The sequence below is a fragment of the Felis catus genome, chromosome D4 (assembly GCF_018350175.1).
Source record: "Felis catus isolate Fca126 chromosome D4, F.catus_Fca126_mat1.0, whole genome shotgun sequence".
In the NCBI taxonomy this organism is placed as follows: domain Eukaryota; kingdom Metazoa; phylum Chordata; class Mammalia; order Carnivora; family Felidae; genus Felis; species Felis catus.
The window spans coordinates 70,897,762-70,923,923 of record NC_058380.1 but is presented as its reverse complement, the minus strand read 5'-3'; the positions used below and the strand labels follow the sequence as shown (position 1 = coordinate 70,923,923).

The 26,162-nt window shown below is 39.7% G+C and overlaps 1 protein-coding gene across 4 annotated transcripts in view; it reads left to right on the top strand.

Moving 5' to 3' along the window:
* SVEP1 (sushi, von Willebrand factor type A, EGF and pentraxin domain containing 1) overlaps nt 1-26,162 on the top strand; it is a 351,417-nt gene that overhangs the window by 290,518 nt on the left and 34,737 nt on the right. For all 4 annotated transcript variants that reach the window (XM_045043475.1, XM_023242560.2, XM_011288665.3 and 1 more), the window contains 4 exons: nt 14,557-15,229; nt 17,396-20,187; nt 22,104-22,329; nt 24,842-24,997. In XM_045043475.1, coding sequence (XP_044899410.1) covers nt 14,557-15,229; nt 17,396-20,187; nt 22,104-22,329; nt 24,842-24,997 — 3,847 coding nt within the window. The remainder of the gene's footprint in view (nt 1-14,556; nt 15,230-17,395; nt 20,188-22,103; nt 22,330-24,841; nt 24,998-26,162) is intronic.

Genomic DNA, 26,162 nt, shown 5'->3' with positions numbered 1-26,162 from the left:
TTTGTTTCCACTTTATTTGCTGATGTAACCGTTCTGAAGTAAATATCAGATGCACATGTTTCTTGGTACATATGAGTGAGACTGTTTCTGGCTCAGACACCAAGAATTAGTGTTGTGTCATGAAATATGCATATTTTAAACCTTAGGAGATATTATTTGATATCTGTCAGTTGTTTACTTTATATTTGTGTGTGTGTGTGTGTGTGTGTGTGTGTGTGTGTGTGTGTGTCAAATTTAAGGAATCATCCCTACCCTGAGGTCATACTGAATATCTTTGCCTTTCTTCTGAACAACTCAAAGATCTTGGAAAGCATGAATAACTTCTGTCTCCCCTCTCATCTTAAATGTCTTATCACTATATTTTATTTCCCTTTTTTTACAACTTTCCAAATTAGTAATTTTTTTAATATAGTCAGTGCTTATTTAGATTTACTCACATTTATTAATCTCTTCATCACCATTGCTTTTTGCATCCCATTCCTTAATTCTGGGTTTAATATTTCTACTTCCTGAAGTATATCCTTTACGTTTTTTTTTTTTCACCAAACGTATGTTCTACAATCTTTGTCTAAAAATAATAGTACTTTACCTTTGCTCTTGAATTACAGTTTAGCTGGGTATACGAGTCTACACTAATAGTTTTCTTACATACACATTTTTGAAAATATTATTCCATTGCCTTATGACTGCTAATGTTGCTATTGAGGATTCCATCATCAGTCTGCTTGGGGTTCTTAACCAGGGGCAGTGTTGCCCACCAGGAACATTTGGCAACGTCTGGAGACTTTTTTGGTTGTCACAGTTGAGGGGAAGGTGCTCCTAGCTCTCATGGATAGAGTCTAGGGATGCTGCTAACCAGCCTATGATGCATAGACCAGCAGCCCAAAACCCAGAAGTGTCCAGCCCAAAATGTCAGTAGTGCGGAGATCGAGAAATTCTGAATGAATTGTTGTTCCACTATAAGTAATATCTTCCCCTTTGACTTTTTTATTTTTAATATGTCTTTGTTGTTTTAGTATTTCCTTATGATATGACTAAAAATGTGTTATATTGTCATTCATCTTGTTCAGGACCCATTGTACTTCTTACCTCTGAAAATTCACATCTTTCACCAATTTTGGAATATTCTCAGCTATCTTAACTTCAAATATTCCCTCCTCTTCACTTTCGCTTTTCTCTGTTTCTTTAAGCCTTATGTATTAGACCTTTTCTTTCTCTCTCCGTGTTTATTAGTCTGTCACATTTTCCATCTGTTTATAAACTTGGGCTGCAATTTGGGTAATTTTCTCACATATATCATCTAGTTTACAGTTTCTACTATCTGTAATCTGCTTTTAAATGAGTCCATCAATTTTTTTAAAAATGTACTTTATATATTTTTGCTTCTAGAATTTATTTGTTTATTTTTCAAATATTTCTTTTTGAATAACTTTTAAATATCTTTTCTTTTTAAATATCTTTTCCTTTTTTGATGGGATTTTGTGTCTTTTTGTCCTTAATTATTTCAACATACTTATTTCATATAATTTTTTAATGTTAGAACTTTTTTTTACTGTCTCAATTTCTTGGTACTCTAATCTCGCTGTTTGTTCTGCCTGCTGACTGATTCATGATGAAAAACATGATCATGTATGTTTTGTAATTTCATATTGTGTCCTTAGAGTAAGCAAAACTTGTTTTATCCATGACAATCCCTTATGGTTTAAGTATGTGGATTATTTTTTCTATCAGGAACCCAGGGGATATCACCAGATAAGAACCCAATTTTACATTAATTTACAAATTTGAAGGCTTTCCATATAAAGTAAATAGTATAAATTCTAGCATCAAATCCACGTGAGATGAGACCCAGGGACTACTACCTTAGCAGGGACTTTTTATTTACCCACCCAGGGCCCCAACAAATACAGAGATCTCACTTTTCCTCTCACTGGGCCTCTAGGTGGAATTTTTCTAGTGAATGTCCTTTCAATGACTGTCCTTGTAGGACAAAGATCCATGTCCGATACTTGGCTGCTCCCCTGTTTCAACTCCAAAGTTATATTTCCTACCACCTCTTCTTCCCTTCCCTGTCCAATCCATGGCAATTGCAGCATCCAGTCACAGGCTTACTTCTCTGTTAGTTCCCTCCTTATTTCTGGCAGGTGCATAATAACTTTTGTTATATTCCGTCAAATATGGTAGAGGGAAGGTTTCAGACTGTGGCATGGCCAGAAGTAGAAGTTCTGTCTGTGCACTCCTGTTCTGTTTCTTCCCCCAAGGAATTGATTGGCATAGGCCAGCATGCACTGTGTCTTCCAGGATGGCATCACTGTGTTCAAGTGATGGCTTATGTGCAATGGGCCTGTTTGGCGGTCTCTTTCTGCTTCCCAAGATACTGTTGGCTTGATATGAGGATTAGAGCCTCTTTCTTTCTCCGGCTGCCTCAACTCCCACTGCCCTGCACACTGTGTGAACCACCCAGGCCTGCTTAGTGAGTCCACATACACACATTCTTGCTTCAAGTCTCAGCGTTGTTTCTTCTCATATTGGTGTTGTCCTTTGTACAGACCTTTCCTTGAAATAAGGGGGAATGAACCGCTCTCAACTCTAGATGGAAGAGCCGATACTTTAGGAGACAGGAGTGGTAAGATGAGTGTCAGGGAAAGAAAGAAGCAGGAAGTGGATTTCTGCCTCCTGCCCTAAAATTGGTCTTTAAAATTCACCTTTTATCAGAATACTGGGCTGGAAGTGTTCAGCTGTCTGCCCAAGTTAATAAAATGGTAACTTGTCTCTCATTTTCCTTTTCATCCTTATGTGTCTGCTCTTTTGATAAGAAGCTCAGAGGGAAGGAAGAGTCATTGATATCCTAAAATCCTAATAGAATGTTTCCCTTTGTTTCGTCTTTAATTATATAGATTTTTAAATTCAATTACTGAATATACTAAGATAAAAATTTTGATCATTTTTAATTGGAAACAGAATTAACTGCTGATGGAAATTTATACTTTCTACCGTTCTTATTAAATTGCGGCTCTTTACATATCTAGTATGCTGCTATTTTAAGGCTCTTTTAAGGTTCTTCTTTTGAAAAGAGAAGAGCGAATAATCCACTGGGGAGCTCTCTCATAAAGCTTCACACATGCTCCCTTAGTAGGCTTCCACTCGGTGTGTGAATCAAATCACTGAAAATTGCATCTGAAGACTACTCTGCCCATTTTCAAAGAATTTTTCAACATTATTCCAGAAAGATGCTAATGAATTACAGCAAATGCATCCTGGAGTATTCCCTTCTATGACATCACTGTAATACCAGTGGGTCATTTTTCCTTGGAATTACAGAGTAAAACAATTTGTTATATAATACATAGGCCCTGATTTTTAAACGAGGGTCTGTAATAGTGTCCCCAATGTCTCTTGAATGAGAATACAATATGTCACAGAATATTAAATGTTCCAGCACTTTAGATTTGTGCCAATTCCAATGTTCCTGCTTTGCTGGCCAAAATAGGGTGTGTGTCATCATCTGTACAAAACTGTTTGTTTTTTAAATGATTCTTTTAAACAAATGAGCAGGTGAAATATGTTCCCCAGAAATCATAACACACCTTCAGACTCCAAACATAAGGAAGTAATGTAGCAGTCGGATCAGAGACCAATTATAATTCAATCTAGACAATAGTTAACTCCTCTTTTTTTTTTGTCATTTGGAAAATATATCCTTCTTTAGCATCTTGAAAGACTACCTGACATATTTTGAAGATCGTTTTTTTTTTTATTTTGTTTTCAAAGAGAGGGTGCATGTGAGCAGTGGAGGGGCAGAGGGAGAGGGAGAGAGAATCTCAAGCAAGCTTCATGCTGTCATCACACAGCCCGATACAGGGCTCAGTCTCACGACTGTGAGATCATGACTTCAGCTCAAATCAAGAGTCAGACACTTAACTGACTGAGCCACCCAGGTGCCCCGGAAGAGTTTTTTTTTTTTTTAATAAATCTTAACCCCCATCTTTATTGAATATTTTATCTGTTCTCAAGTACTAGCTTTGGTTTCACTTCTTGAAACTACTCAGCATAAATTTTTTCACACCTTCGAGTATTCATAGCTTGGTCCTGAGGTTCTCCCACAAAGGGATCATTAGAGATAATGGGGAGTATTCAGGAAAAGATCCCAGCCCTTCACACATCTCCTGACTGAGAAAGGATCCCTTACTCTGGTGCCGAGAGACAGACATTTCAGCCAACTCAGCCTCCAGTCTGCTCTTGTTCCTCTTAAATGGTTGTGATTACAAGCCTGTTCCTCTCAGAGTCACTCTCTGAGCTTATTTTGTAGGTCTGCAGTCCATTTTCAATCTTGGTACCCAAAGCCATAATACACACTGACACGTGCAAATTAGAACATAACAGAGATAAAAATGCCAAATCGAGAGGATGACACATACATACAAAGATAAAAATGTATTTCATTTCTCTTCTCTTTCTAAATAAATGAGCTTCTAGAAATCAGTCATCCTTTATGGATGTCACCATTGACTCATTCAACTTACATTCAGTGAAACACTAAAGACTTGTATTGGCCATCATCAAGCCGGGTTTGCCATTTGTGCAGGTTTACTTTACTGTGTATGTGCAGGACCTTTGCCTCTTATCTTTGTTAAGTCTTATACTTGTAATTAGAAACATTATTAGAACTGGACTATAAAAATCCTTATCCCCCACCCTACTGTTATGTGTTTCTTGTAAACTGATGCACCATAGGGACTGAGGACAGAGTTTTATGGCATTCACAAGATATGAAACTCCCAACTTGCTTATTTCTATGAATCAGTGCTCTTTGGGTCATCCAGGTAATACACCACTTCAGTATCTTTCTGCTCTAGCAACATTTTGTCTGCCAAAACCTGAGTATCCTTGGAAAAGACACTGTCAAAAACCATATCCTGTTCACTTGTGCCTGCCACAACACACAAGATCCTCGTGATCCCCACTTCCTTCTTTCGGTGTTCATATGCCATTCCTAACTATTTGTAAGTTGCCAGAATGCCCCACCCATATCATACTCCTAGCCCCTTGTTCATGTTACTTTTCAGCCTTGAGTGACTCCTTTTCTGCTCGTCTTCTCTGATGATTCCTCTCAAAAGCCATTTCAATAGGGAAGGCTTCCCTCCTCTTTCCATTCTTCAGGTAGAATCCATGGTTTCTCCCTTAAGCAACTTCTCTAGGTGTGAAGGGGCCTACAGTACTCCAGGCAGTGGAGGGGGTAAGGAATACAGGATGGACACAGATGCATAAAACAAGCAAATGCATTAGCTTTGCATTGTGTACTAAGGAAGTGACTCTAACGCATAGCACGGTCCTTAAGAATTCTTTAATGAAGGACTAAATGCTGATTGAGAGTAATAAAGAAAAGCTAAGACCTTAGGTCAGAGAAAGATATTGTAGGTTCCAGGAAATTATGGGTAGTGTTGAAAATGCATTGTTTACATTCATTTATTCATAATATATGTATTTGGTGGTAATCTTCCACTACTTTACAGAAGAGCTTTGCTGTGATTTTTCATTAGGGAGGAGTCGTTGGTGGAGATTTTCCTGAAGATCAGGGTCAGAGGCCTTACAAAGTGCTGCCAAACTGCTACACACAATTTTTTGTATCCTTAAGAGGCTTCGAAGAATAAGGAAGGTTCTGGAGGCAGATGCTTCTGCCTCAGAGTAGCTGGTCCCATGAAATAAAGGAAGCATTTTATAGATGGCCCGGTGGATCCTAAATCAGGGATGTCTCAGGTGACGTCTGTGAACTTCCGCCAATGAACTGATGCTAGGAGCATCAAGGGACCCATGGAAATAATGATGCGTGGTTCAAAGCGCACAAAGGATGTAAATTGTGCTATAAAAATACAAAACTTCAGGAGCCTCTACAAATGGAATTTCTACTCAGAGCACATTCAACATAGAAACAGTGAAATCTGGGCACTCAAACCTGGGATAATGGATTTTTTAAAAACATTATGCCTTTACATATTGTCTTTGGATACTTTCCTGTATCCTTCTAGACAGAAGCCATCTGAAAACTTAGTAAGTTTGATTTCTAATAGAGCAGAGTTTATCAATCGCCACGAACTGTAGCAGACCCTGCGCTTAGTTGTTAGGGATGTCTTTGAGTGTTTCCAGACCACTTCTGTCCACAGCATGATATATGGCCATAAGCAAGGTGGATGCTCACATCTCTGCTGATGCTGTGCCTTTTTCTCCTTGATCCTTGTTTCCTACAGATTTCATGAATCTTGACAGTGAGGGCGAAGGGATTCAAAGCTCTCTATCATAGCAGATCCCTCATAAAACTAAAAGGGACCTCAGGGGAAATGTTTGCTAACTGATGACTTGAGAATCTCTGCTGAAGGGTGGGTCAAATAATTTGTACTAGTGGCACTGCAGTGCAGTTTCCACGGGACACCTGCAAATTGTGATCTGCCTCATTTTAAAAAGAAAAAGGAAGGGAAACAGAACAATGTCATGGAAAAGGTATAAGTGTTAGAATCTAGTAAATCAAAGGCAGATTTTTAACTCTGCTGCTTGCGGCTGTGTGACTCCAGGCAGGTCTTTCAACCTGTGGAACCACCATTAACTCATCTGTAAAATGAAGAAATTTGTATGTCTAAAAAGGATTATGTTAATTGCCAAATTATTTTAGTCCTTTTATCCTTCATTAGTAGCAAAATGACGGACTGATCAGGCGTTAGACATTCCTTTATATTTTTTATTTATTTATTTTTGAGGCAGGGGTGTACAGAAGGAGAGGGAGAAAAAGAATCCCAAGCAGGCTCTGCACTATCAGTGCAGAGCCTGACGTGGGGCTTGATCCCAGAAACTGTGAACTCATGACCTGAGCTGAAATCAGGAGTCGGACACTCAACTGACTGAGCCACCCAGGTGCCCCAGACATTCCTGTAAAACTCTGTATCTTTCTCTTCAAAAAGAAAGAATCAAGATCAGGACGACTCCAGGGGCGCCTGTGTGGCTCAGTTGGTTAAGGGTCAGACTTGAGCTCAGGTCATGATCTCACGGGCTCTGTGCTGACGGCTCGGAGCCTGGAACCTGCTTTAGATTCTGTGTCTCCCTCTCTCTCTGCCCCCTCCCCCACTCATGCTCTCTCTTTTTCTGTCTCTCAAAAATGAATAAACATTAAGAAATTTTTTTAAAAAATAAGGATGACTCCATTATAATTATTCTAATACTGTATATCATGATACTTTGTTCCACTTTGTTGAGAGAGCCCTTGAGAATAATTTAAGGTTTTGCAAGTCATTAATCTGTCATCATCCCTGGGAAAATATGTTAAAGGCAGAAAGAAAGACTGAGAGTTATTAAGCAAAGTTGATTCATACTGGTTGAATAGCAGAGCCGTATGTGGAACACAGCGCCAAACGCTAATGCTTGGTTGGTTGAGGGTTTAGGAAACATTGCGGACTGAAATTATAATTGCTGCTTTAAATATCATTGAATATGAGTAAATGCATGAATTATGTGTGGGCCACATATGGTTCATTAGAGTTTTTGTTTCAAAGACTAGTGATAAAATCAACCAACTAAAACCATCTGTAGACAGATGATGTTCTAAATTTAAACTGAGTCATTCTTATTTTTAAAGAAATGTGCAACAATTTTTAGAGTTTTTTAAATAGCCAAAATTGTAAGTCCACTTCCCTTACTTAAACAAGCATTAATATTAATATGAAGATATATTTCTATATCTTAAAGGAGCATCATTTGATCAGTAACCTCAATATTCAAGCAGTAAATATTATTTTTTGTCTTTCCAAGTTTTTATTTAAATTCCAGTTAGTTAACATACATCATGTGTAAGTTTAGTTTCAGGTGTAGAATTTAATGATTTGACATTTAATGTACAACACCCAGTGCTTATCACAACAAGTGCCCTCCTTAATCCCCATCACCTATTTCATCCATTCCCCTGCTCACCTACCCTCTGGTAACCAGCAGTTTGTGCTCTATAGTTAAAAGTCTTGTCTCTTGGTTTTCCTGTCTTTTTTTTCTCCCCATGTTCATTTGTTTAGTTTCTTAAATTCCATGTTTGAGTGAAATCATATGGTATTTGTTTTTCTCTGACTTATTTCACTTAACAGAATACACTCTAGTTCCGTCCACGTCATTGCAAATGGCAAGACTTTATTTTTAAGGCTGAGTAATATTCCACCACGCACGCACACACACACACACACACACACACACACACACACACACCACATCATTTTATACATTGTATCCATTCATCAGTCAATGGACATTTGGGCTTTTTCCATAATTTGCCTATTGTTGATAATGCTGCTATAAATATCAGGGTGCATGTATCCCTTCGAATTAGTATTTTTGTATCCTTTAGGTGAATACCCAGTAGTGTGATTGCTCGATCATACGGTAGTTCTATTTTTAACTTTTTTTAAAGTTTATTTATTTATTTTGAGAGAGAGAGAGACAGCATGAGCAGGGTAGGGGCACAGAGAGGGAGAGAGAGAATCCCAAGCAGGCTCTGCACTGTCAGTGCAAAGCCCAATGCAGGGCTCAAACTCGCAAACTCAGATCATGACCTGAGCTAAAATCACGAGTCAGACACTTAACGAACTGAGCCACCCAGGTGCCCCTATTTTTAACTTTTTTAGGAACCTCCATACCCTATCCCACAGTGACTTATACCAGTTTTCATTGCCACCAACAGTGTAAGAGGGTTCTTCTTTCTCTGTATCCTTGCCAACACCTGTTATTTCCTGTATTGTTAGTTTTAGCCATTGTCACAGGTGTCAGATGATATATCATTGTGGTTTTGATTTGTATTCCCCTGATTTGTAATTCCTGATTTTTGAGTATCTTTTCATGTGTCTGTTGGCCATTTGTATGTCTTCTTTGGAGAAATGTCTGTTCATGTCTTCTGCTCATTTTTAATTGGATTATTTGTTTTTGGGTGTTGAGTTATATAAGTTCTTTATATATTTTGGATACTAACCCTATATTGGGTATGTCATTTGCAAATATCGTCTCTCATTCCATAGGTTGCATTTTGGTTTTGTTGACTGTTTCCTTCACTATGCAGAAGCTTTTATTTTGATGTAGTCCCAATAATTTATTCTTGCTTTTGTTTCTCTTGCCTGAGAGGTCCTGTATAGAAAGGTGTTACTACAGCTGATGTCAAAGAGACTACTGCTTATGTTTTCTTCTGGAAATTTTATGGTTCAGGTCGCACACTTAAGTATTTAGTCCATTTGGAATGTATTTTTATGTATGGTGCAAGAAAGTGGTCCAGTTTCATTCTTTTGCATATTGCCATCCAGTTTTCCCAAAGCCATCTGTGGAAGAGACTTTTTTTTTCCATTGGACATTCTTTCCTACTTTGTCGAAGATTAATTGGCTATGTAATTGTGGGTTTGTTTCTAGATTTTTTTGTTCTGTTCCATTGATCTATGTGTCTGTTTTTGAGCCAGTGCCATACTGTTTTGATTACTACAGCTTTGTAATATAACTTGAGGCCTGGAATTGTGATGCCTTCAGCTTTGCTTTGCTTTTTCAAGATTGCTTTGGCTGTTCAGGGTCTTTTGTGGTTCCATACATTTTAAGATTATTGGTTCTAGGTCTGTGAAGAATGCTGGTGGTATTTTGATAGAGGTTGCATTAAATGTGCAGATTGCTTAGAGTAATATAGACATTTTAACAATATTTATTCTTCCAGTCCATGAACATGGAATGTTTTTCCATTTCTTTGTGTTCTCTTCAATTTCTTTCATTAGTGTTCTATAGTTTTCAGAGTACAGATATTTTACCTCTTTGGTTAGGATTATTCCTAGGTATCTTGTGGGTTTTTGGTATATTTGTAAATAGGATTAATTCCTTGATTTCTCTTTCTGCTGCTTCATTATTGATGTATAGAAATGCAACAGATTTCTATACATTGATTTTGTATCCTGCAACTTTAATGAATTCATGTATCAGTTCTAGCAATTTTTTGGTGGAGTTTTTGGGTTTTCTATATAGAATATCATGTCATTTGCAAACCGTGACAGTTTGACTTACGCCTTGCCAATTTGGTTGCCTTTTATTTCTTTGTATTGTCTGATTGCTGTGACTAGAACGTCCTGTAATATGTTAAATATCAGTGGTGAGAGTGGACATCCCTGCCTTGTTCCTGACTGTAGAGGAAAAGCTCTCGGGTTTTTCCCCATTGAGGATGATATTAGCTGTAAGTTTTTCATATGTGGCCTTTATTATGTTGAGGTATGCTCCCTCTAACCTTACTTTGTTGAAGGTTTTTGTCATGAATGGACATTGTACTTTGTCAAATATTTTTTCTACATCTGTTGAAAGGATCATATGGTTCTTATCCTTTCTTTTGTTAATGTGCTGTATCTTGTTGATTGGTTTGCAAATACTGAATCACCCTTGCCACCCAGGAATAAATCCCAAGTGATCCTGGAGAATGATTCTTTCAATGTATTGTTGGATTCAATGTGGTAGTTTTTTATTGAGAATTTTTACATCCGTGTTCATCAGGGATGTTGTTGTGTGTTTCTTTTTCTTAGTGGAGTTTTTCTTAGTGGAGTTTTTATTGGTGTCAGGGTAATGCTGGCCTCATAGCATGAATGTGGAAGTTTTCCCTCTCCTGTATTTCAAAATAGTTTGAGAATAGATATTAACTCTTGATAGAATGCATCTGTGAAGCCATCTGGTCCTGGACTTTTGTTCACTGGGAGATTTTTGACTCTTGATTTAGCTTCTTTACTGGTGATTGGTCTGTTCAAGTTTTCTATTGTTTCCTGTTTCAGTTTTGGTAGTTTATAAGTTTGTAGGATTTGTAGGATTGTAGTTTATCCATTTCTCCCAGGTTGTCAGATTTGTTGGCATATCGTTTCTCATAACATTCTCTTATAATTGTATTTATGTGGTGTTGGTTGTTATTTCTCCTCTCTTGTTTTTGAGTTTGAATCCTTTCTCTCTTTTCTTTTTGATAAGTCTGGCTAGAGGCTTACCAATTTTGTTGATTTTTTTTTTCACAGAATCAGCTCCTGGTTTCATTGATCTGTTCTATTGTTTTTTTAGTTTCTATATCATTTATCTCTGCTCTCATCTTTATTATTTCCTTTCTTCTACTGGTTTTAGCTTTTGTTTGTTGTTCTTTTTCTAGTCCTTTTGGTGTATGTTTGGGTTGTTTATGTGAGATTTTTCTTGCTTTCTTGGGGTAGGCCTGTATTACTATAAACTTCCCTCTTAGTACCACTTTTGATGCATCCAAAGATTTTGAACTGATGTTTTTTCATTTCCTTTGGTTTTCCTATATTTTTTTTATTTCTTCTTTTATTTCCTGGTTCACCAATTCATTATTTAGTAGCATGTTATTTAACCTCTATGTATTTGTGGTCTTTCCAGATCTTTTTCTTGTGGTAGATGTCTATTTTTACGGTGGTGTGGTCAGAGAAGATGCATGACATGACTTCAGTCTTTTTGAATTTATTGAGGCTTGTTTTGTGGTCTGTATGTGACCTGTTCTGGAGAACGTTCCATGTGCACTCAAAAAGAATGTGTATTCTGTTTTTTTAGGATGGAACGTTCTGAATATATGTTAAATCCATCTGTTCCTGTGTGTCATGCAAAGCCATTATTTCCTTGTTGATTTTCTGTCTAGATCTGCCCATTGATGTAGGTGGAGTGTTAAAGCCCTCTACTGTTATTGTATTACTGTCAATTAGTTCCTTTATGTTTGTCATTAACTGTTTTATGTATTTGGGTGCTTTCATATTGGAGGCATAAATATTTACAATTGTTAGATCTTCTTGTTGGATAGTCCTCTTTATTATGATAAAGTGCCCTTCTTCAGGTTTTGATTTAAAATTTGTTACAGGTTTTGATTTAAAATCTAGTTTTTCTAATACAAGTGTTGCCGCTCCGGCTTTCTTTTGATGCCTGTTTGCGTGATAAACAATAAATGTTTCTCCATCCCCTCACTTTCAATCTGCAGGTGTCTTTACGTCTAAAATGAGTCTCTTGTATGGTGCATATAGATGGGTCTTGTTTTTTAATCCATCCTTACACTCTATGTCTCTTGATTGGAACATTTAATCCATTTGCATTCAGAATTATTATTAGAATGTATTTAATGCCATGTTATTATTTGTTGTTGTTTCTGGAGATTTTCTCTGTTCCTTTCTTGTCTTTGTCACTTTTGGTCTTTCCTTTCCACTCAAAGAGTTCTCTTCAATATTTCTTGCAGGGCTGGTTTAGTGGTCACGAACCCCTTTAGTTTTTGTTTGTCTGGGAAACACTTCATCTCTCCTTCTGTTCTGAATGATACCCTTGCTAGATAGAGTATTGTTGGCTGCAGGTTTTCCCCATTCAGCACATTGATTATATCATGCCACTCCTTTCTGGCTTGCCAAGTTTCTGTTGAGAATCTCCAGCAAGTCTTATGGTTCTTCCCTTGTAAGTGAGGGACATCTTTTGTCTTGCTGCTTTTAGGATTTTTTCTTTATCGCTATCTTTTCCAAATTTAATTATATGCATTGGTGTTGGCCTGCCTTTTGTTGATTTTGGTGGGAGTTCCCTGTGCCTCCCAGATCTGGATATCTGCTTCCTTCCCCAGATTAGGGAGGTGTTCAGCTATTATTTCCTGAAATAAATTTTCTGTCCCCTTTTCTCTCTTCTTCTTCTTCTGGGACTCTTATGAATGTTATTACATTTGATGGATTCACTGAGTTCCCTGAGTCTATTCTCATGTTCCATAATTCTTTCCCTCTTTTGTTCAGCTTCCTTATTTTCCATTATTTTATCTTCTAGATCACTTATTTGTACCTCCGCTTCTTCCAGCCTTGTGTTCACTACATCCCGTCTATTTCTGATCTCAGTTACTGCATTTTTTCACTTCTGACTGCTTATTTTTTAGTTCCTTAATCTCTGTGGAGGGCCTCCCTAAAGTCTTCCATTCTTTTCTCACTCCCAACACGTATCCTTATGATTGTCGCTTTAAATTCTCCATCAGGCACATTGTTTATATCTGTTTCAATAAGATCTCTCTGGCCATGACCTTATGACGTTGTTTCCTTTGGGATGAATTCCTCTGTCTTGGCATTTTGTCTGGCTCTGTCTTCTTCTCTGTGTTGGAAAAACCTGTTACGCTTCCTGCTTCTGAGAGGAACGGCTTTGTGAAGAAGAGGTCATATGGTGTCAGGGCCTGGGGCTTCCGGGGGTGTCTGGTGTGTGCGGAGTACACTCTGGTGCTATGTTTTAGCTGCTCTGTCCTTTAGGCCGGTCATCTGCTGAGGCTCTCCTTGCCTGCTGTGGGCAGTGTTTGGTCCTTGGCCAGAGTATAGTGAGCCTTAAGTAGATGTGCCCTGCTCTGCTTGTTCAGTAAGACCTGATACTACCTCCACTAGAGCTGAAGCCTTGCAGAACTTTCTGGTCAGAAGACATGATGTGGGCAGGGGTTTGTGCTGGTCTGAAAGGGAAAGGAGCCCACTGCATCGGTGCTGGGGCAGACTTGCCCGAGCAGGGCGGTAGCAGCAGAGCTCGGGGCTGTGGGACCTGGTGTAAGCAGGTCAGGCAGCCAGCGTCGGTGCTGTGCTGTTTACTGCCAGTGGCTCTGCATTCATGCTGTGGGGCAAGGGGGAGACATGGTGCCTGCCGGCTGTTTTGTCCCTGCAGAGGTAACTCTGTGAATGCCACCTCCCACGGATGTTGTCCAAGAAGAGCAAACGGTCTCCTCGTGTGGCTTAGGTGTTCTTCAGATCACGCCATCTGCCCCTGGGCCGCTTGCCTGCCTTCTCTCCAGGAGCAGGGCAGCTCTACACCAGCCATGCCTGCCGATCTTTAAAACTCCAGTCTTCAAGCCCTGCTGGTTGCAAAAACTCACGAAAATCAGCCCCTCTGATTTTTCCAGCCAATCGCTTTGGGGAAGCACTGTCTGTGTGCATTTCCCTGAGGGCTTTCTCTGTCGCCTTTGTCTGCCACCAGGGCTTTCTCTCCTCTGCACCACCTGTGATCCATTTCTCCCCCAAACCGTCTCTGCACTTTCTTGATGTGGCCTCTTCTCACCCTCTAGTTGTGCAGTTTGTTCTGTCCGTCCTCAGGTCGATTTCTTGGTTATTCAGAATGATTTGATAGCTGTCTAGTTGTGTTTGAGGGACGAGATGAGCCTAGGGCCCCCCTACTATGCCTCCATCTTAGCCAATACTATTTTAAAGAATAACAAATGAAAGCAAAATCATTGTTGGAAGGATAAAAAAATAAAAACAGGGGCGCCTGGGTGGCGCAGTCGGTTAAGCGTCCGACTTCAGCCAGGTCACGATCTCGCGGTCCGTGAGTTCAAGCCCCGCGTCAGGCTCTGGGCTGATGGCTCAGAGCCTGGAGCCTGTTTCCGATTCTGTGTCTCCCTCTCTCTCTGCCCCTCCCCCGTTCATGCTCTGTCTCTCTCTGTCCCAAAAATAAATAAACGTTGAAAAAAAAAATAAAAACAGAATATACAAAGATGCAAATACCTTTTCTCAAATATTATGCTTAGTTATTGTTCCCTTCCTCCCAATCTCATAGCTATACCCTCGCTGGTCCTGACACCATTGAATGCCTGGCCAATGGCAAGTGGAATGGAAGTAACCAGCAGTGTTTGGCTGTCTCCTGCGATGAGCCCCCCAACGTGGAACACGCCTCTCCAGAGACTGCCCATCGGTTATTTGGAGACATTGCATTCTACTATTGCTCAGATGGTTACAGCCTGGCAGACAATTCCCAGCTCCTTTGCAATGCCCAGGGCAAGTGGGTTCCCCCAGAAGGTCAGGCCATGCCCCGTTGTATAGCTCATTTCTGTGAAAAACCTCCATCTGTTTCCTATAGCATCTTGGAATCTGTGAGCAAAGCAAAATTTGCAGCAGGGTCAGTTGTGAGCTTTAAATGCACAGAAGGCTTTGTACTGAACACCTCAGCAAAGATTGAATGTTTGAGAGGCGGGCAGTGGAGCCCTTCCCCCATGTCCATCCGGTGCATCCCCGTGCGGTGTGGAGAGCCACCAAGCATCCTGAATGGCTATGCAAGTGGATCAAACTACAGTTTTGGAGCCATTGTGGCTTACAGCTGCAACAGAGGGTTCTACATCAAAGGGGAGAAGAAGAGCACCTGTGAAGCCACAGGACAGTGGAGTAGCCCCACACCCACATGCCACCCTGTGTCTTGCAGTGAACCACCTAAGGTTGAGAATGGCTTTCTGGAGGTAAGAGACTGATGAGTGAGTAGTTCGCGGCTTTTGTCACCGACGGCTAGTCCACTGCAGCTAACCGGGGATTCGGAAGCAGGGTATTGAACAAATTAACTGTTGAAAAGCACAAGTGGCTAGCCCTGTAGGTAGTGAGTATTGGCGAGAAGTTGATAGAGGTTAGGAATCCTTTTAATGTAGAGTTTCTACCTTCTGCTGGCGTAGAGACATTTGAAGTGCTTTGTAGCAACACCTTGGTCCTAACTGTGAAGTTAGAATAAACCAATTTTAATACAATATTGTTTCGCTTTGTAGAAGAAGTTATTCCAAGATGGATGTATATTTTGTAGAAAACAAGGTCTAATGGAACCTGTAGACATCTGGTATCATTTCTAATTTTTAAACAGCAGATGGCGTGAACCACCTGTTCACTATAATGCAGCTTCTGCAAGTTTCTTTCAGCGGACCCAACGATAGATTCCCCAGGACAAAGAGCTTTCTCAGATCCACACATATCTTCCTTTCATATTAATATGTGCCTTCTCATGAAGTCCATCAAGAAAATGGTAATAAGAGGCACCTGGGTGGCTCAGTCAGTTGAGCGTCCGACTCTTGGTCTCAGGTCTTGATCTCCTGGTAATTCATTCAAGCCCCATGTTGAGCTCTGCACTGGGCATGAAGCCTACTTAAACAAAAAAGAAAACAGTAATGAGGATCTATTTCCCCAAATCAAGGGCCATTTTAAAGAGACAATATTCTGATTAAACACTAGGTAGAAACCCACACATACATAATACCTTTTCTCCTTTATATTCTAAAACAACAGTAACAACCTTCTGTTTGACACCTTTGCTCAGCTGTATTAGCATTCCATTGGAAGAGGGTGTATATAAGATAAGGGAGCTTTCTTCATCTGTTTCTTTGACAAATATCTCTGGAGCTCCTACTAGGTGCCAGGTAAGCATCAGAAAGCTGGTATTTAACAACACAGCTTAGGCCTCTGATGGTATGGTGCTTATGTGCATGGGGGTGGGTGCCCAAGAAATAAATGCACAAAACAAATAATTACGTCTACTAGAATGGGAAGTTCACTATAGCGTGGAAGCTAGACATTACCATGATAATCCTTTTAAAGCTTTCATAACTAATTTGTCTTTCGTACTGCCTGACAATAATCTGTTATTGGGGCACCTGGGTGGCTCAGTCAGTGAAGTGTCTGACTTTTGATCTGAGCTCAAGTCTTGATCTCAGGATTATGAGTTCAACCCTGTACTGGGCTCCACACTGGGTGTGAAGCCTACTTAAACATTTTTTTAAGAAAGAAGGAAAGAAAGAAAGAAAGAAAGAAAGAAAGAAAGAAAGAAAGAAAGAAAGAAAGAAAGAAAGAAAGAAAGAAAGAAAGAAAGAAAGAAAGAAAGGAAGGAAGGAAAAGGAAGGAAGGAAGGAAGAGAGAGAAAGAGAAAGAAAGAAAGAAAGAAAAGAAAGAAAGAAAGGAAAGAAAGAAAGAAAGAAAGAAAGAAAGAAAGAAAGAAAGAAAAGAAAGAAAAAGAAAGAAAAGGACTTGTTCTTATATTAAGCACTTATTTATTTAAATGTTGAGATCATGAGTATTAACTTTCTGTTTAAAAGATGAAGTATTACTTTTTTATTTCCCATCCTCAGAGCAGCAATTTTTTTGAAGTATGTTAAGAATGAACACAAAAAACTCTGATGGTACTGTTAGGAATATATCCATGAAACATATTTTGTTTGCTTCTTTTTTAACAACATTAACAAATAGATGTATGTTTGTATGTGTATTTTTCCTTTTCTGTGATTAAAGCAACACACTCCAGCATTGCTTTGGTGAGCAAGATTTTTTTGAACTAAGTAATTTATAATTTTTGGTAGTGCTCCATCAAATCATCAATTTTAAACGGTTGGTCTTTTACCAATTAGGGGCTCAACCCTATGGTAAAAATTTCTGCAGTAGAGATTACCTAATTTGACCTATCCTTTTCGCTTATTAAAAATAGAGTGGACCTACTGAAAAAAAAACAGAAATCTATATTTACTTATGCCTTAATGGATTCATTTTAACATAGGTATTTTTAGTTTAATTTTTAAATTATTATTCACAGTATTTAGTCAACCATACGATTTGTTATACAAACTGTGCTTAATTGTTTTCTCCCTGTTATACAGCATGCAACTGGCAGGATCTTTGAGAGTGAAGCGAGATACCGGTGTAATCCAGGCTACAAAGCAGTTGGAAGTCCTGTATTTGTTTGCCAAGCCAATCGCCACTGGTACAGTGAATCCCCTCTGTCATGCATCCCCCTCAACTGTGGAAAACCTCCTCCAATCCAGAATGGCTACATGAAAGGAGAAACTTTTGAAGTAGGGTCCAAGGTTCAGTTTTTCTGTAATGAGGGTTATGAGCTCATTGGTGATCATTCTTGGACATGCCTGAAGTCTGGCAAATGGAATAAGAAGCCAAACCAGAAGTGTGTGCCTTCCAGGTGCCCAGAGCCACCCCTCTTGGAAAACCAGCTCGTCCTGAAGGAATTAGCTAGTGAAGTAGGAACGGTGACATTTTCTTGTAAAGAAGGACATGCCCTTCAGGGCCCCCCTGTCCTGAAATGCTTGCTATCACAGCAATGGAATGATTCTTTCCCTGTTTGCAAGATGGTTCTTTGCCTCCCACCTCCCCTAATTCCCTTTGGTGTCCCCGCTCCCTCTTCCAGTCTTCATTTTGGAAGTACTGTCGAGTATTCTTGCGTGGATGGATTTTTCCTAAGAGGGAATCCTACCACCTCCTGCCAAGCTGATGGTACCTGGAGTTCCCCACTGCCAGAATGTGTCCCAGTGGAATGTCCCCAACCTGAGGAAATTCTCAATGGCATCATCGATGTGCAAGGTCTTGCCTATCTCAGCACAGCTCTCTATACCTGCAAGCCAGGCTATGAGTTGGTGGGAAATACTACCACCCTTTGTGGAGAAAATGGTCACTGGCTCGGAGGAAAACCCACCTGTAAACCCATTGAGTGCCCAAAACCCAAGGAGATTTTGAATGGCAAATTCTCTTATACAGACCTACACTATGGGCAAAGCGTTATATATTCTTGTGACCGAGGCTTCAGGCTTCAAGGTCCCAAAGCCTTGACTTGTTTAGAGACAGGTGATTGGGATGTGGATGTCCCATCATGCAGTGCGATCCACTGTAATCCCCCACAACCCATTGAAAATGGTTTTGTAGAGGGTGCAGATTATAGCTTCGGTGCCATGATCATCTACAGCTGCTTTCCTGGGTTCCATGTAGCTGGTCATGCCATGCAGACCTGTGAAGAGTCAGGATGGTCAGGCTCCATACCAACATGTGTAACCATAGACTGTGGTCTCCCTCCTCATATTGATTTTGGAGACTGCACTAAGGTCAAAGGTGGTCAAGGATATTTTGACCAAGAAGAGGACTTGATGGAAGTTCCATATCGGACTCCTCTCCCTCCTCATCACCTGGGAGCAGTGACTAAATCCTGGGAAAACACAAAGGGATCTCCTACTGCACATTTAGCACACTTTCCACATGGCACCATGGTTTCATACACCTGTAATCCAGGATATGAACTTTTGGGGAACCCTATACTGATCTGCCAGGAAGATGGAACGTGGAATGGCAGTGCACCTTCCTGTATTTCAATTGAATGTGACTTGCCTGTTGCTCCTGAAAATGGCTTTATGCATTTTACAGAGACTACCATGGGCAGTGCTATACAGTATAGCTGCAAACCTGGGCACATTCTGGTGGGCTCTGACATAAGACTTTGTCTACAGAATAGAGAGTGGAGTGGTGCTTCCCCAATCTGTGAGGCCATTTCATGCAAAAAACCAAATCCAGTTATGAATGGCTCTGTCAAAGGAAGCAACTACACCTACCTGAGTGTGGTGTTCTATGAGTGTAATCCTGGGTATGTGTTGAATGGCAGCGAGAGGAGAACATGCCAACAAAATAAAAATTGGGATGGGAATGAGCCGATCTGCATCCCGGTGGACTGTGGTTCACCTCCAGTCTCAGCCAACGGCCAGGTGAAAGGAGATGAATATACATTTCAAAAAGAGGTTGAGTACACTTGCAATGTAGGGTTCTTACTCGAGGGTGCCAGGAGTCGTGTTTGTCTTGCCGATGGAAATTGGAGTGGAACCACTCCCCTCTGTGTGCCTGTCAGGTGTGCTACCCCACCGCAGTTGACAAATGGAGTGATGGATGGCTTGGACTATGGCTTTGGGAAGGAAGTGGTGTTCCACTGTCAGGAGGGCTACGTGTTGCATGGTGCTCCAAGACTCACCTGTCAATCAGATGGCAACTGGGATACAGAGTTTCCTTTCTGTAAGCCAGTCAACTGTGGCCCTCCTGAAGATCTTCCCCATGGCTTTTCTAATGGCTTCTCCTTTTATCACGGGGGGCATATACAGTATCAGTGCTTTCCTGGTTATAAGCTCCATGGCAGTCCTTCAAGAAGGTGCCTTTCCAACGGCTCCTGGAGCGGCAGCCCACCTTCCTGCCTGCCTTGCAGGTGTTCCACACCAGTAATTCAAAATGGAGCTGTCAACGGGACAGATTTTGGCTGTGGAAAGGCAACCCAGATTCAGTGCTTCAAAGGCTTCAAGCTCCATGGAGCTTCTGAAATCACCTGTGAAGCCAATGGCCAGTGGAGCTCTGTCTTCCCACACTGTGAACACGCTTCTTGTGGTTCTCCCCCAACGATACCAAATGCATTCATCAGTGAGAGCGGCTCTTTGGAGGAAAATGCGATAACTTACAACTGCAGATCCGGGTATGTCATCCAAGGGAGTTCAGATCTGATTTGTACCGAGGAGGGGACATGGAGCCAGCCTTATCCAGTCTGTGAGCCTCTGTCCTGTGGACCCCCACCATCTGTCGCCAATGCAGTAGCAACTGGAGAGTCACACACCTATGAAAGTAAAGTGAGACTCAGGTAAGACCGTGGCTCTAGAATCTCCAAAGGGTGCAGGCAGGAGGGCGGTAAAATAAAAAGCACTCGGTCAAAAATTTAGCAAATTGGGAAAATACCACCTCGGGACTGCTCTCCCAAAACTGAAGTTTTTAACCCCTTGGCCTTATTCTATTCATAATTATGTAGAAGTCCATTGTCTATAAAAACTAAACTACATTTTCAGATTGTAGTTCCTAATACAAGTATCATGATTATCATATTCTGTTGATCTTCATGAAACAGTAAGATTCTCTAGCTAGCTTTCCTATCTCTTAAGTCACAAGGCTCTTTTTTCTTTTAAACATCATGCTGGTAAATTTCTTTATGATACCACTTTATGGTTATATCCATACATGCAAATATTGGACATATTAGGCAAAAGCTGAAGAATTCAGGTCAAAAAGCATTTACCTTCACTGATCAATATAAATAGGGAGATATCTTAAGGAACCTTTCAGACTTCGCAATTTGAACAAACTAAGCGTTTAATGCACAAATAGTGAGTTTTTCTGTAAAGTTCCCTATCTACAATGCATTCTTAAAAAGAAATGAGAGAATACAGAATAAATCTATAAATTAATTTTTTTATTGGAATGAATGTCCCTAAATATATCAACCCTCTAAATCAACTTAGATTTGACTCACGTCTGTGAAGGAGTTATGGATTATCTTTCACATATTGGCTTCTTAGATGTTAATAATTCAGTAACTGTTCTTGTGGGCATTTTAGCCCTACCTTCCTTTTCTCCTAATTGCGGTAAGAATAAACCCACAGGAGGATCCTCAATGACAAGAAAGCCAAAGAGTAGTATATCATGCACCAAGAAGAAAAACAACAGTTATCCCTTGCTTTTGAAATATACTTTTCAGCTTTCTCTTTGGATGTTGATGTGTGAGATATCTTGAGAAATCCCAATATCACCTCTTTCTCAAGACCCCCCTTGTTTGTTCTTCCTTGTTGTGTGTTGATGATGTTTCAGATCTTGTAGTAAACAGATTACAAGTTTGCAAAAGTGAGTCCTATCCAGCCTGGTGATTTGTGAAATTAAAAAAATATATATATCCACCTAGTCAATGTTAGTTAATTAAATGGTTCAACTTAAGCGGCAGTGTACTACGGCAGTGAAAGCATGGACTCTGGAACCGGACTCCATAGGCAGGAATCTCAGCTCGGTCACTTCCGGGGTATCTCTGGTGTCAGTCACATCATCTGCCAAATGGGAATAAAGATAATAATCATACCTACCCATAGGGTTGACATTAAAATGAAACCAATTAATATTTGTAGAGCACTTAGAACAGTGACTGGAATTTAATAAGTGCTATGTGAACATTCGCTGAATAAATAAATGCAAATTCTAAAAATCAGAGTATTTTAGAGCCAGTTTGATTTGAGTTTGAATACCAAACTCATGGTTTGTTACATAACAGTATCTGCCTTTCAGTATTAAAAGAAATGCCCTCTATCAAGGACTTAGAACAGTGCTTGGCACAAATAGATACCCAATAAATATTAATTATGTCGTATTCTTGTTAATATCTGAGTCTATTTTGGACTTTGTCTAGAATTTTTAGAACTGTTAGCTATTTTCAGAATAAAAGTGAATTCAATGTTAATATTACCTGCAAGAAAGGTAAATAATGTCAACAACATTTAAATCAACTGTAGGCTTGGTTAATCCTTGGCGTGGACAACTGAGGACTGATCTGATTGTCCTCGTTCTGTTGTTTTTTGTTTTGTTTTTTGCATGGCAGCGCCATTCCCTTGAGCTTTGAATCAGTTTTAACATGTCACATAAAATCTCCACTGAGTGTTGGAACATCATCTTAAATCCAAGAATAAGTCACCAGCTGTATTGTACTCCCTTTAAGACACTCGTTTGGCTTTTCCATTCCAGATGTCTAGAAGGTTACGTGATGGATACAACTATAGACACATTCACCTGTCAGAAAGACGGTCATTGGTTTCCTGAGACAATCTCCTGCAGTCCTAAAAAATGTCCTCTGCCAGCAAATATAACACGTATACGTGTTCACGGGGATGATTTCAGTGTGCATAAGCAAGTTTCTGTGTCCTGTGAAGAAGGGTATATCTATGAGGGGGTTAACATATCAACATGTCAGGTAAGATTCACTGCCTTAGAACATGTATTTGTAACTCATTTACATATATTAAATGTGTGTGTGTCCACACAAGCAGTATTTTGCAGCCCTGAAAAAAAAAATGTCTCAAGTTTCCAATTGTGTCAAGAATTTGAGAAGTTTTTTTGGTAGAAATATAAAGCATCTTTCTTTTCAATATTCCCGTTTTTAAACTAAGAAAATGCCAAGAGTAGATAAAAAGTGCCAAAGTTAGATAAAGTGTTCAAATATCTATAACAAAATATTCATGAAAAATTAACCATAAGTCAGGTGGCTCATCCATAAATCCTGTAAAGGGTGTCTTTGTGTGGGAACTGAGCCCTGATTGAGAGCAAATGTCTCTAGTTTTAGTAGAAAAAACAAAAGTCGCAGAAACAATAGAGTCAAATGCTGTCTCTGCTACCTACTACTTGTATGACTTTAAGAAAGTTACCTAAAATGTCTAAGCTTCAGGTTCCTTATTTGAAAAAAAAATGTGTATAATAGTGTGTATCTTATATGATTAGAACAAAAAACTAGAGAATTAATGGGGGAAAGGGCCTAGATCAACACCATAGATAGAAGATATTCCTAGCACATCCCCTTCTCCTAGCTTCCATAAGATGAGCCGGAGAAAGAAAAATAAAATGAGTTATTGATATATTCTTCTGTTTCTGGAGTTGGGGGAGGGAGGAGTTGAAGGTGGGGAGCAGGCTGCATGGTCTAGAAATAAGTTTTACCTTAAACATTCCTTTGAACTGCATCTCAGTATTTATAGGCTCTGTGGCCTTATGTTCCCCCAACTTGTTTTATTTGTAAATCAGTAATTGCAAGGATTTAATTAATGTTAATAAAGCATCTAGTACATGCCTGACGTTTAGCAGGGACTCAAGAACTATTTCATTCTCCTCCCAGTTTTCCATTTATAAGTCATGCATACTCAGTGATTGGTTTCTGCCAAACCTAAAAACAGGAACATCACAGGAAGCAGGCCAGATGACTGGCGGGGGGAACCACGCTCTCAAAATTGGTATCGTTTCCAGGTTATCCCTTTTAGATTTAGAACTGAAGCAGTTTGAGGGGAAGCTTTTTCAAAGACCCTGAACTGTTTGAAATAAGCTAATGGGAAATTCGTCCCACCATGTTTAAGGGAATAATTCGATGTTCTCCCAGAGCTTCTCCGGGTTGGGTGTGTGAACAATCGAGTGCCCCTCCATGTGCCCTGTGGGACCCCAAATACTGGTGACTATGCTCTTTTTTTCTGAATCAGTAATTTATTTTTGACAACCTTCCTCACTGTCTCTACACAAGGTATGACCCCTAACCCTCACACAACTGAGTTTGGGGTTTGAATTTTGGTCCGAAAGGTAGAATAGACCCTTTATAAGTGTTTAGATGCACAAATTGTGTAACACTATGTTCAGTGCCTAGAAATATTTTATCTTGATAGAGCAAAATGATTCTGTCCTTCATAGAATAAATGGATGAGAAGATCACTATGAAGTTTGAAACATGAGTACAGGAGGTCCAGCCTTTCCTGAAATGATGACATATTACAGAATTACAAAGGTCCTATCAGTGTGGTATTGGTGTAGACTCAGCAGAAAGGAAAATGAGTGGAACGGAAGAAATAAATCCAAGTACATCTTGATAAAGGAGTCACCACAAGTCCATGGAGAAAGGAATCATTAGTAAACAAATTACTCTGATATAATGAAGTAACCAATGGGGTGGGGGATTAAAATATGCCAAAACAGGTTTCAGATGTATCAAAAGAAAACAGTACTATGTAGTTTTTAAAAGTTAATAGTAATACCCAGAACAATTTATGCAAAAAGGTATCTTTATTGAAGCACCATTCATAGTATTGAAAAATTAGATCCAGCTAACACTTCCGACACTAAGGGAATGGTTAATTATGAGGCAGACATATGTATAAGATTAATTCTGCCTCATATATAGAATAAAGGTTTAGCCTGAAGTCCTGTTATTGACTGTTAATGAGCTCATGCACTGTTTCCTCAAGGAAAACAGAAGAATATTAGCAAGAGAATAACAGTCTTTAAGGGAGACATCTGTGTATGCCTCACTTCACTTAAATAGAAGGTTGAAAAATGTTAACTCTGACCATGGCAGTGGGAGATAAAGTGAAAAGTGAGGATAGATTGGTATCAGGATATAAGGATGCCCTGGAGTATTTGTATCAACCATCCAGTCCTCATGCATCGTAATGAAAACACACTTCTTGGCGTTCTTGATATTTTAATGGTTTCTATTAGGAAGAAAATGCTTGTTTTATGTGTTTGAGAAATGTCTAAAATTGTTCAGTGATAACTAACAAGGGCATCTAATAACTAATGTGTGTTTTTTAAGGCCACAGACTATACGTATCAGAAGTAGAACCAAATTCTAGGATCATCATTTTAGGGATTATTCTGCTCTGCCAATATTTGCAAACTTCATTCATATGTATTAACTCTTAAGTGTAACTTCTAATCTGTCATTTGTCATTTAGCTTGATGGCACCTGGGAGCCACCATTTTCTGATGAATCCTGCAGTCCAGTTTCTTGTGGGAAACCTGAAAGTCCAGAACATGGGTTCGTGTTTGGCAGTAAATTTACTTTTGAAAGCACAGTTATTTATCAGTGTGAACCTGGCTATGAATTAGAGGTAAGTGAACAAATTGTTTAACTAGAATCAATTTGTTTTTTGAGTATTCTGGGAACATTTTTAGTATAATACCAATTTGTTTCACTGGTTCTGGTCCTAAAAGATTTTTTTATACTTTGTTACCTTACATCCTAACACTTTCCAAGAAATATTTGAAGTGACTTATAATTGGGGAGCCTGGGTGGCTCCTTTAAGCATCCAGCTTCGGCTCAGGTCCTGATCTCCCAGTCCACAGGTTCAAGTCCCACGTTGGACCCTGTGCTGACAGCCCAGAGCCAGGAACCTGCTTCAGATTCTGTGACTCCCTCTCTCTCTGCCCCTCCCCTGCTTGCACTCTGTCTCTCTTTCTCTCTTTCAAAAATAAGTAAACATTAAAAAAAAGTTGGGGGGCTCAGTTGAGTGGCTCAGTCGGTTAAGTGTCCGACTTCACCTCAGGTCATGATCTCACGGTCCGTGAGTTCAAGCCCCACATCAGGCCTGTGCTGACAGCCCAGAGCCTAGAGGCTGCTTTGGATTCTGTGTCTCCCTCTCTCTCTGCCCCTCCTCCGCTCGCACTCTCTCTCTCAAAAATAAACATTAAAAACATTTTTTTAAATTTTTTTAAATGACTTACAATTTTAAAAAAACAAAGTAAGTCTCAAATTACAAAAGAATCAGAGCCATGAAAAGGAAGAGGAAACTAGTATACCAGCCACAAGACTTTTATTGTTACTTTAGTTGGCCATTTAAACTTGTGTTTTGGCCTCTTGTTAATCCTACTGTGTAACAGGCCAGTCCATCTGTCACTGTGGGGAGGTAACCATAGGGACTGACGTACGCAAACTAGGATTTCCTCAAGCAATGGGTTTAAATACTTTGGAGAGTTCTTGGTCGAGATGCTAGATTGCCACCTGGCAGGTGTGGCCTGAAAATCCTCAGAGCAGTTCTAGCTGAATACCGAGTTAGTCTCAAGACCACTCCTGGTTTGTAATATTAAAACCCCATCAGCAGCATCTCTATCTTCCTATTTACTTTGGTGGGAAAGCTGCATTTTTTTAAAGTTTTTATTTTAATCACGCAGTGATCATCATGACAAGTGCACTCCTAATCCTCATCACCTATTTCACCTCTTCCCCCCACCTACCTCCCTCCTGGTCACCATCAGTTTGTTCTCTATAGTTAAGTG